The sequence below is a fragment of the Vigna angularis genome, chromosome 11 (assembly GCF_016808095.1).
Source record: "Vigna angularis cultivar LongXiaoDou No.4 chromosome 11, ASM1680809v1, whole genome shotgun sequence".
NCBI classification, from domain to species: Eukaryota; Viridiplantae; Streptophyta; class Magnoliopsida; order Fabales; family Fabaceae; genus Vigna; species Vigna angularis.
This window is the reverse complement of record NC_068980.1, coordinates 8,852,219-8,865,322: the sequence shown is the minus strand read 5'-3', so window position 1 is coordinate 8,865,322 and position 13,104 is coordinate 8,852,219. Positions and strand designations below refer to the sequence as shown.

General features: G+C 32.3%; 1 protein-coding gene across 2 annotated transcripts; it reads right to left on the bottom strand.

Annotated features, from left to right (window-relative positions):
- Positions 1-3,411: 3,411 nt before the first annotated feature.
- Positions 3,412-6,070, bottom strand: LOC108333481 (reticulon-like protein B17). Of its 2 annotated transcripts, none has more exons than XM_052870917.1 (8): positions 5,599-6,070; positions 5,350-5,503; positions 5,158-5,232; positions 4,934-5,075; positions 4,295-4,364; positions 4,145-4,210; positions 3,942-4,067; positions 3,412-3,804 (listed from the first exon to the last, which is right to left on the bottom strand). In XM_052870917.1, exons 1-8 carry the CDS (start codon positions 5,960-5,962, stop codon positions 3,650-3,652), a joined length of 1,152 nt encoding a protein of 383 aa, XP_052726877.1. In that variant the 5' UTR covers positions 5,963-6,070; the 3' UTR covers positions 3,412-3,649. The 2 variants fall into 2 exon arrangements, with proteins under 2 accessions (XP_052726877.1, XP_017424434.1); XM_017568945.2 differs by having other exon boundaries at positions 3,942-4,064.
- Between the last annotated feature and the right edge of the window lie 7,034 nt (positions 6,071-13,104).

Sequence of the window (13,104 nt, the reverse complement as noted above, 5' to 3'; positions counted from 1 at the left end):
TCCACCCATTTTAATCTTATGCTTAGGTAGGTTAATATTAAGCCTAAAAGATTAAGAAATTAATTCCTTACGATTCAATATTTAACCACGAAAGTATTAGTACTTCTAATCTTCTGTGATTTTTTTTTGATGAAGGTACACATTCCCTATATAAGGTGAAAAGATTAATATCAATGGTCAATTTTTTCACCGGCCCACTTTTTACCTTTATTTGTATGTGGAGAATGAATGAAGAGGTCAAGCGCAGAATGACGAAGCAGGACTCACTTATACCTGCTTTTAATGAAAGGCGCAAAAAACATATAAAGTTTTTCAATACAAAAATAAAGAAAAGGAAAGTAGGAAATAAATGTTAAGAATATCAATATATATTTACTGTAAATAAATTGCATAATGTTTTTTCACGATAAAAATAACTATATATAATAAATTATATTGCAAACATGATTATTACTAGTGCAAATGTTTGATAATAAAAATAATAAAATTAAAAAATTCAATATACATATATTTTATAGTTTTATTGTAAATACTTTTTATTTATTTTGTATATAGTTGAAAAAAAATAGTTAAATTTATTTTTATAATTAAAAAAAAAGTGTTGAGTTGAAAGAATAAATTAAATTTAAAGAAATGATAATTGGAAGGATAAAATTATAAAATAATTATTTTAATTTAAAAGACTTATATTTAAAGGGTAAAATTGAAATAAAGATGTAAACACCAAAAGGAGAATTCTCATTGTATGTACTTTTATTGCATATATATCAAACGATATTTATACGGATTAAATTTGTCGGAACGAGACCAATAGATGTCCATCAAATTCAGTTAATCATCCATACAAACTAAGCAAATTAGTAATTAGGTTTAATAGCATAATCGAAAACTCATGAAAAACCTTATAAATACAAATCAAAGACATGTTTGTTGAAACTTTTTCAACATATTTATTACAACATTAATTGTTAAATCGTTTAGATAATGAACTAACTAAGTATAAGAGTGTTTTTAGCAACAAGGAAAAGAGTTTAGGAGTGAAAAAGATTGTTTGAAATGAATAATTGATTCCATACATTCTGGCACCCACCACACGAGGAATATAATTAACAACCAAATCAATAAGTAAATGGACTCAATCAAGATTATGAGAATAGTGTAATATATGATGGATGAGATGCAAAGAAAATATGAAAAGAAGATAAAGATGCTCAGAGTAGAGAATCAAGTTATTCAGTAAGAGAAGGATGACAAAGGCGTTGTGTTGTCCACTCCAACCCTCCCCTAACCAGCCAAGCAGTCCCGGGAGGAGTCGGAACGAACGATCCAAGTGAGCAGCTTTACTGTAAGCAAGGACCATCATCAATTTTGTTGCAACGGTGAACACGATTGGTCTGTTGTCGTTCATTGCCAAAATCGATGCATACAAAGATGGTAATAAACGTTTGTCTCTACCATCTTTACCTCAGACATACCACTGACAAATATTCAACATTAAAAAACAAACTAAGGAGCTTGTTCAATTCGATCACCTGAAACAATTTCAAGAAGGACCGGTCGAAAAGAAGTTCACCTACGCATCGGAATCCTATTTTTTCAAGTATCTCCTTTAACATAAAATATGAAGTCTTAAGTTATCCATTATATTTTCTCTACACGAAAATGATTAATCTGTTATTATTTCACAAAGAGAAACTTAAATCTGCGACTTATCTCTTCTTTATTGGTGAGACTTAGTTATGGTACAGGGGAATCATGACACTCCAAGCACAACTATATATTAAAAAAATATGTTTTCAGTTAACATTCAAAATAAATTTAATAATTTCTTCCTAGCATCTTTAAATATGTTTATTCTTTAAATCATTAATGTTTTTAAACTATTGACGAAGTATGTTTTAAATTAATTATTCATTTCTTCATTGGGGTGTCCTCCACCACCACACCTTTCTCCCTCCACCTCTCCTCTCTCCTTTACTATTTTGTCCTTCCGTACATGAGTAAAATACTTTTATTTCATTTTAACATTATATTTCTTCCTCTCTTTTTTTCGTCGTTGTGAGATACTACAAGTTACAAAGGTTGGTGGTGGTGGAAAGAATTATCAAGCAGTCTCCCTCTCGTGGTGCAGTGCTTCCTCGTATTCGAATAAACCTTGAAATAAAATCCTAAAATAAAAAACGTAACCTTTAAACGGATGTCAACATCCTTCGACGGATGTCAACATCCTTCGACGGATGTCAACATCTTTCAACGGATGTCGACATCCGTTTTACCTTAAACGGATCCGTTGAAGATGTCACCTCCCATTAAAGGTTACGTTTTTTATTTTAGAGTTTGTTTTATTAGGTGACATCTCCGTTGATGTATACTTTCTCACGCTGGTTGATGCTCTGGACGTTCCTCGATGTTCCTCCACACCACGGCGGCGACGCTCCTTCACACCATGGCGCCAATTGAAGCTTTCAAACCAAAAAAAAAAACTGGGAAGAAAAAGGAATGGAAGTGCGGGAGGTGGAGAGGTGAAACGAAAATAGGGAAAGGGGAAGAGAGTTATGTGGATGGGTGCTGGAAAAGTAAAATTAGGGTTTCAAATTATTTAAAATAGAGTAAAAGTAAAAATCTTTTTAACTTAAGGATATAATTGTATTTAAAATAATGTGGGGAGGTGGAGGAAGTATAGGATGGTGGTGGAGGGAGCAACACCCTCTCCATTGTTCATAATTTTAAATTATTAAAAATTAAAAAAATCAATTTTTAATTTTGCCACTAAAAATTGTAAAGAATCCAATAGCCAGCTAGTTAGTCAATTAATATTATTAGTAATATTATCTTTATAAACAATTTTATGCTAATATTATACTTTTAAATTCTTGTTTTGATAACATGACACTTTACATATTGATTACTGTATTTCATCAAGGTATTAGTCTTACATAATTCATTTAATGTATTTGTAATACTGTCTTGGTCAAACCTATCAAATATACGTTTGGGCTCTGTAATAGTCGTAGTGGATACGGGCAGAAGAGTGTTGTCATCATGTTCGTTCTAGAAAAATTTCTATAAATTTTGATAAAAATACGACATTATTTTAAATTTTCATGTTTATTTTAAATATTTTTTTAACGTTTCTCGCATTTCTTAACAAAATTATAGATAGTATTTTAAGTACGAAGGGTATCAAGGCATTGTGAGGAGTGTTATTAGCAAATTAAAGAATATAACGACATAATAATCTATAAATATATACATACATACATACATACATATATATATATATATATATATATATATATATATATATATGTATGTATTATATAATATTATCATATTTAATGAAATAAATTAATGAAGAACAAATATAACATTTAAATGAATTAATACTATTATTATCATATTTAACTCTATTCAAGCTCCACCACTGCCTGCCTGAAAAGCATTTGATAATGTAAAATAAACACCGATTGGTGTGCACATTCAGTGAAAAATACAGTGTTTGGCCAGAAACAATGAGTTTCTCACAATTGAATATAGTGTTTAGCCAGAAAATCAATACAACATATTTTGAATTTTGGATGGAAACTTGAACTCTTGATTATGCATGTTGGACAAAAACCTCGTATACACAGCACAAATCAATAAGGTGCTAGTTTTGGCACCCTTGTTCCCAAACCACTAATGCTTGCTGAGGTTCCTTTTCCTCTGTTTCTGGCATCACTGGTGCTTTCTGCTGTTCCTTCTCGCTTACTTGTAGTGTAACCTGCTGCCTTAAATATCTGAATAGTACCAGCAATATGAAAACTGCAAAGAAAGAGTTATTTCACAAGAATCAACCATCATCACAACTATAAAGGTTCAGTTTGGTCTATCCAGAGACAAACTTTGGTTTTAGAGTCCGATTTTCTAGTATCCAATTAACTCTCTTACTAGGGACTTACTTGTGAAGATTCGAGTTTTGATAGATGATAGATTCCAGAAGGCCATAATTACTGATGCCAACACTTTCTTCTTGTGAGTGCAAGCACTCCATGCATCCAACAACCATAATTTCAAGCACTCAGCTGCTAATCAAAGTTTCTACTATTAGGCACTAAAAACTGGACAGGCATACGAAATTTCCTACAAGTAGGGGGAGTTATACCTCTCTTATTTATTTGAGCACTGTAGCAAGAATAGAGCTTCGGAACACTGAAACTGATAAAAAATCCTGTTCGTATGTATATGTAAAAACTTTCTCAGTTTAGTAGAATACTACAATACAAGAAACTGTTGGTGGAAAAGTTTTCCTTACCAATGGCACACAGCCTCCGAATAGTAATTAGGTGGCCGTACTCTGCTCCTAGTAGAAGGAAAGGAATTACCTGCAACCACAAAAACACCAACCAGTTAATCAGGCAGTATAAATAATCATGGACCTGACATGTTAAGAACTCAATAAGAAAATTCAATCGAACTATTGTGGAAGAATGTCTTCAATACCTATTGAATGCTTCTCAAGCTACAATGATTCTCATGATCTCATCAGAGCAGGACTTAAAACAGGGGATTCTTACATGCACCACGAGATATAAACAAAAATCCATAGGGTGCCAGAATCTGATAGTGAGATATTGTGGAGGTTTGTGGGAACAGTATATATTATATTTACATTCACATTCATATTGTGAAATCTGTTGACGCCAGTAGACTTAGCCCAATGTTGGGTTAAGCCTGTAAATCTGTTTTGTGTGGCTTTCTTTCTTTCTCACGGCTTCTATTATTCTCAACTCGTAGTTCTTGAGCATTTGAATCACTTCACATAACACTTATTATCGGCTTTCATAACAATTACTTTAATCTAAGGCCGTATCATATTAGCTGACAGATTTTAGAATTACATGGATGAATAACTAAATACTCAATATAAGAGAAGAAGAACTTGGAGGATTACCTTGAGGGTCATGGATGGCTCTCCCGAGAACAGCGCCCTCATCTTTGAAATTGCAAAATTCAATGCAGGAAGAGTTAACTTTGCAAGACGCAAAATGTCATCTTCTTTCAGCTTGACTTCTCTCTTTTCCTCAACCATATTTCTGAAATACAAAACACCAAAATCACAAAAACAAGTTTGAAGTATAATAGCATCACCTATGAATTGATAAGTAAACATCGTACCCTTGACTAATCGAATTCGAGAAAAACGAAACGCCCAAGAAGAGAATCCCAAATTGCGACAAGGCCGAGAAAATGCTGAAAAATACAAAACATCACAGATATTCTTCTACGTGGGTGAAAACAAAAACAAGAAAACACATAAAATGCCTATCTAAATTTTATCAAAAAACAAAGAGAAATTGAATTACTGACCTAAAGTTCAGTCCTTGAGTAAAGCAAGAAGACAAAAGACAAAGCGACCCAAACCCAAACCAAAACGTTGACTTTGACGCATCTTTCCACATGATCAAATCGCTAACCATCTGCCCAACACGATCGAAATCACCGCCCCTCTCTTCTTCACTTTCTGAAAACAAAAAAAGCAGGCACCCAGAAAAAATAATTAAGATCAAATATGGAGAAGTTAAAGAAGCTAAAAGGATAACACCAAAAAATGCGTACTTGGAGATGAGGTTGAAGGTGGAACAGAGTTAGGTTTCTCCTTCTTAGTTCGCGCGGTTTGTTTTCTCTTCCTGGGTTGTTTTCCAACCTCTTCGATCAACCCTGAGTCCTTTTCTTCTCGTACCTCGTGCTCGAAGCGTCGCCTCGGTTTGCGAGGGTTCCTCGGGGAGCCAGCTTGGGGTGCCCGGGTTTTGCAGCGGCGGCGCAGCCCGGCGGAATCCGGAAACTCTGGCGGCGGCACGTCGGTGTGGGTGGTGGAGTTTGCAGGGGCCGAGGGGGATTTGGTGGGGGTTGAGAGGTGTTGTTGGGTGGGTTTGTCTTCAATTGGGAGAGAAGGGTTTGATTGAGGAGAAGAAGAATCCATGATTTGCAAAGGGTTATGCTGTGTTGTTTTGTGAGTGAGGAAGAAGAAGAAGATTGTTCAGGGTTTTGTGAGGTTCTTCGCAGTCTTAGGTGATAATACTACAATGAATTCGAATGAAGACAATTTAGGTAGTAGCCGTTGGAAGATATCAGCTTTTTAAATTTTAATACAAAACCTACATTACATAATAATTTTCTATACATCATCCTATCACAAATAAATACGTAGGATATTGTTTATTTTTAAAAATGTTGTAGAAAAATAGGTATACTTATTATTCATAATTTACTTACATTAAATCATTCAATTATTATCATTTTACTAATTTATTATCCAAATCAAAGTTTTTAGTATTAGTAAATGTTATTCATATATTGAATCTCTTAAAACAGTGATGATATATCATTTAAAAATATAAAATATAATTTTTTAATTTTTTATAATGTAATATACTTAAATTTTAAGCTAATAGTAAATTTAAATATTTTTAATTAATTTTATTAAAAGACATTGCTTATATTTATATCAACTAACATAATATGAATTATATATATACGTCATTACTTACATGTTTGTATATATAAAATAAAAATGATTTAATTAAATTTTAAATCTCTTCTAAATATAAATATTTTTAATTGAATTATTATTAAAAAAATTCTATACATTTTGTCAGAGCACATTTAAAACGCACTCAAACTCTTTGAACGGACGCCAGATGTCAATTGAAGAGGATTCAGAAATCAGATAGTGGAAGGCAGGTGTCGGCAGATGAGCGGACGTTCGTTTGACGTGGGAAGCAAAACTGAGTTTTGGAAAGTTTACGTCACACTCTCTCTGCATGCACCTTCTTCTCCAAACTCTGAAATTCTCAATTCTCCTCCTTCTCTATAAAAGCTCTCCCTTCTCTCTACCAATTCTCACCTTTTCTCTTCTCCGATCACCGTTCAGGCACCAGTTCTACTCTCCCGGCGTAGAGGACATCAGTTTGAACTGATCAGTTTCGGATTCTGGACTGGTAAGTTCATCCCTCCCTCATTTGTGTGTTTTCTGTAGCATGCAAACCCAGATTCTTGGTTGCATAAGTTGATCCTATCATTCTGAGTATCTTCTGATCTTGTGTTTGTTATAGTTCTTAAACCGTGTTGTAGAACGCTAAGGCCTCTATTAGAGGAGAACACTATTTTGTATCTGTGAGCGTTCGGTTACTTTAGAGGTAAGGGAAGCTTATTAATTTAATTTGTATGATTATGTGTGTTGCATGAAAGTTCGTTGAATTGACTGCATTAATATATGATGGTTGATATGTTTGGATTGTATGAAGTATGAAAATTGATTATGATATGAATGTATAAGTTATGAAACTATATGTTAAGAAATGAGGTGAATATAAATGAATTCTGAATAAGAAATTCCACTATGATAGTGTATGTTCGTCACTGAACGGTCATTGACCGTTCGGTAATGTTAGTAAACTTGGTTAGAATTGGATTCTTTCATTTGGGAAGGATCCTAATTGAGGACGAGTGTCTTCGTGTTGTAATACTATGCTTGAATGTTCGGCCAAGCATAGTTGTGTCTGGGTATTTTGTGATAAACTTAAGTATATATATATATATATATATATATATATATATATATATATATATATATGTATGTATTTGTATATTTTAGTTATTCTTAAACACTACTCAAATAGTATCTGATTATATTTATCAAGCATATTCTCTATAAGCTTAGTAGCACTTGGTCTTATATCAAGTGTTCGTTCTAAGCAAGTGTTTGGTCTTACACCATGCACTCGTTCTAGTTCCTTAAGCCAACTTCATAATAAGAGCGTTCGTTCAAGCCCAATAGGGTTCGCTCACTATAGTGTTCAGTCTTTGACTGGCATTCAGATGGTTATTGGTGTTTAGCTACTTCAAAGGCTAAGTATATTTATTAACGTTCGGTTTCATCATGTAAATTCTTATAAGTATTATTCTTTGAAGTGTCTGTATTCATTGGTTTCGGCGTAGAGTTTTAGCAATTGACATCATCTTTGAAGTGTTCATTTTGATCTTCCAAGAGTCAGTTCATTTAATTGACTCACTTTGTAAGTAACGCTCGTTCTAGTAGTTCTTGTCATATATGATCTTACTCGGTTTCTTTCTCAACCCGATGGTAACCCTCTTTGATCTTAATCCATTCTGGAACTGGAGACCTCTCGGTCTCGCTCCAAGTGTTGGTCTCGTTCTGAGTTTAGCGGTTGAACGTTCGGTATTTAGTACCCTTACTGATCCTTGTACAACTGGTTAACTTGAGATGATTGATAATGAAAGATGAAGAGAATGTGATATGGATGAAATGTGTTGATTTATGGACGAGCGTTCCGGGGAGGAATGACTCATGAATGAATATTGGAATTGGTAAAGTATGAATGTGGGCATGCTAAGCTGGCGGTTCATCCTGATGTTCCGTGAGTATTCGTCCTCACGTAGAGGAGGGTAGGTCATGTGTGGGAACGACAGGAGGTCCTAGTCCTTAGGGTTACTTTGGACAGATAGGACTAACCTCGGGTGACAGCTGTTGAGAGTATCCCAGTTACTACATCACCCGGGTGCACGAACGTCGTAGCTACACAGATTTCATACAGTCCGGACAGTCAGTCTAGTATTAGGATTTGTATTAACTTATGATGATTTATCTTGTTTCTTTGATTGTGTGAAATGTATGTTTGGACATGAATTAAATTACATAAGTTTACCCTGTGTTTTCCTGTCTTGTCTTGTTTTGTACGTTCGTCTTTGTCATTGCAATAATCATCCGTGTGGATGTGAGCAGAAGGAGACGAACTACTGGAAGAGGCGCGGGAGGAAGAAAACCTAGTTAAGGATGAAGTTAAGACCGAACAGTAGGATGTTCGGTCAGTAGTTTAGTTTTATAGTGAGGTGGTCGCTCGATCACCTTCCCTTTTTGATTTGTATGACCGTTCGGTAGTTTCTTTTGTAAACCGTTCGGTCAGAAGTGTACCTTTGTACATCTTTACTTTCTCGTTTTGCTTTGTAAGGTTGTTCGGCCATAAGCATACGTACTATTTAGTGTAAGACTGATCTGAATTATTATTAAATGTTAATATTCTATTATATAGTTTTGACTGTATTTTTGGATGTTATACATTTTATTTAAAAAATTTACACATTTGTTCGTATTAGTCATCACTTTTTCTTAATTAACAGTTTTAATATGTCTTTGTACGGCTAGTACGTTATTCTTTTAAATTCAATATTAAGTTTGTTTGAATATAACAAAAAAAATCTAACTTAAACAAGTATTTTGGTATCACGTTAATAAATGTTTTCTTTATATAATTAAAATTTATGATGAATAAATAGTTTTTATATAGAAATTATATATTATATTTAAAATAATACTTAATTATAATAAAATATTAATTTTAACTATTTGAATATTTCTTTAAAAAATATAAAAAATTCAATTTAAAAGTAAATTATGTTAATTTTCTAATTTTTTTATTTTCAATGTTAATTTTTAATAATTATTAGTATTATTAGTGTTTGTAATTACTGTTTATATTTTATTTGTAATATCTAATTTAATAGTATAAAATTACTAATAAAATATTATAAACTTGATAATGTAAAATAAATGGTTAAAAACATATGTAATATTAATACAGTCATCCAAAATAATAATTATAATAATAAAATATACATACAACCAAACTATAAATAGTAAGAGTTTCTCAAAAAGAAAAAAAAAACTCACATTCAAGGAATTACTAGAAGTTATAGGATTATTTTGCAACATCACCATCTCCACACTAGAGGAGCATCATATCTACCTCCTTATTTACTCACACCGGATAGGTGATTATTGTAAAAGAGACAAACAAACATACAAGAAGATACAAACCACACAACAAGTAAGCTAGTGTACAAAAGAGTTATCCTAAACCAAATAAATCATATCAAATACAAAATAAGCATGAATAAAATATAATTAATATATATGCACACAAAACAACTGACACTAAACTCGATTATCCGGATACATGCCCTTGACATTAAAATTTATTAGAGGCGTGTGTTGGGTCTATCGAGGAGGAGGTTCTTGTTGGGATAAACTTAAATTTTAGGGTTTTATCAATAATTTTGTTTAAATCTTATTTTATTAGTTTTTGGATATAGTAATATTTAGTTTGCTTTGATAGAGATAAAATAGGGATACATAGTTATGATTTTCGGTTTATCTAGGTACAATATTATTTTGTGATAGATTAAGGAGATTTTATTTTTATTCCCGTAATATATTGTGAGATTTTCCTATCAGTTCCTTGTGGGTTACACAAACACCAATAACATCCGAGCCATATATATAAGGAATCGACACCACTTTCTACCCAAAACCTTAATCTGAGCCAACTATATAAGGGATTGACACCACTCTCTATCCAAAACCTTAAGGCAATGGGTTAATGGGTCTTTCATCTTTATATACTGCTATCTTACTTATTTCTATCCAACGTAGGACTTGGACTCACACTTGGATTCCCAACAACATGCACTTGTGGTGGTCTTTACTGCTTTGTGAGTCATCACCAAGGAGTTATCACCCTACCACATACAAGGTTAATCATCTTTATGCCTTAGGCCAAACAATTCCATAAATTAGGACCTCTTAGAACTCCCACCACATAACTCATTATACTCTTTTGGCTCTCCTAACATCATCAGTTCCTTCACGGGTGACTCTCAGCATCTTCCACATCTCTTGAGCAGTCTTACAAGTTGATATCCTATAAAATTCATCAACAGTTAAAGCATATGATATTATGTTACGAGCCCTTACGTCTTGTTGGGATCTTCTTATATCATCAATATTCCATTGTTCACGCGGTTTGGATTCCTGCGAATTGTTAATAAGCACAGTAGGAACCAAAGGACCATTTGTGACAGTTTTCCAAATCTCACTATCAATGGATTTCATGAAAATTTGCTTTCTCACTTTCTGAAAAGCATAGTTTTCTCCAGTAAACAATGGAGGTATATTGATAGAGGCACCCTTAACAAAGGTTTGATGTTGTACCGTCATTTTGAATTACTATTAAGGCAAGCTTTGATGTCAATTGTCAGAGCAGTGCAAAGGAATGGTTAGCGTATACAACAAACCAAGAGAGAATGAATTGGTTTCTTATTGCAAATCGTTCTTTTAATAATTTTCTCATAAATATAAAAATTCCTTAAAACAATTTAAACAAATTAAAGAGTAAGAAAGAGAGAAAATTGCACAGGTAACTTTTATACTGGTTCATATCACACAGATTCTGCATCTAGTTGTTAATCTCAATCGAGAATTAACATTTCACTAGCAGAAACCAACAAATTGTTACAATCACAAAGAAAATATACAAGTTGAAGGTTAGAACTCCTCTCTTATTACCCCAAGAGATGAAACTCACTTCCCTTGTAACCTACAAGAGATGAACACCTCCTTCGACTTCACGAAGGATGACCACCTCCTTTGAATTTTCACAAAGGATGAACACCTCCTTTGAATCTTCACAAAGGATGACATGTTTTCAACTCAACAACAACAACATTCAATCACATTCCCAATGAAAGTTCTCGCTCTATGCCAACACGCCAAGTTCTTAAAGTCACAACACAAGGGTTACACAAACCCTAGAACACTTATCACTGCACACAACAAATAAGAATTTCAAAATACACTTATTTCGCATTGTAGAAGGGGAGTCTCAATCTAATTTATAGAGATCTCACTCAATGATACCTTCAAGAATTCATTGTCAACTAATTAACGTGTGATAATCAATTATCCACTTATGGTAATTAATTGTTTATTTAATGAATGCACAACAGTAAAAAACTTGCTTAAAAATTCTCATAATTGCTCGTGATAATCGATTATGGCAAGTCATAATTGATAACTGATAATCGATCATTATAATTTGATAATCGATTATCTTGAGTATAAAATGAAGTTTTCTGATTCAAAACAAATTTTAATACAATCTAAGGCAAACAATATATAGAATCAAAGATAAACCACATCTTATACATAAATCTACTAAATTACAAAAACTTTAACACATGACAAATCTTCATGGAGATCTTCTTGCAACAAGAGCTACTGAGACTTAATTTTGGACATCATCAAAATTTATATACTTCATCTTTATGCTAACATGATACATGGAGAAGAGAAATTAGTTAAGATACTTAGAGTTACTTCCTTGAAGTGTTAGGTAGATATATATAGAAAGGAAGGAGAGAAAAATGGGAGAAGTGATTTTTTTTAAATTAAGCTCTAGTTCTATGTGAAGAAAAAACCCTTTCAAGAAATATTATTCTTCTATTTTTTGTTTTTTTTTTCTCTTTTCAATTCTTAATTATATATATATATATATATATATATATATATATATATATATAACTTATAACTTATACCAATGTTTTGTAAGATAAACCTCATAATAACGAGTGTAATCATAAATAAAAGATTAATAATGAGATCCACAAAACCACTTATAGACCTTATACATCAAAATAAACAAAATCAAAATGTACATAAACATTCTTAATAAAAGTTAAAATTTTAAAAGAAAAATAATATGTACAAAGCAATAATGCCACGAATCAAAAACTAAATAATCCAAAATATTCAAACGAAAAGATTTATAACAACAATGTTGCAGCATTATATGAGTTGAATCATGAATCATTATAATTAATCTCTTAGGTGAATCTCCTTAAAAAAATCGAATATTAGTATCAAAATTAAAGAATTTAAAAATACAATATATATATATATATATATATATATATATATATATATATGAATTATGTTTTTCTTTAAACATTTGACTATCATACATAAACTGGTGGTATAAATCCCACTCAAATTTTTTTCATTATTGTTTTATTTATAGTATGACGTCCGGTCAGCACAGTCAACCAACTCATAGTCGTTCGTGAGTCGATTGGTAAACGATCAGTTGGTCTAAAAATAGAATTAACATTAAGAATAATTACATTAATCCTAAGTTAGATCATCACCATTTGGGTCGTAATTAGACCAACATTGGTCAGAAACTCATCCCAAAATCTATAAATACAAGT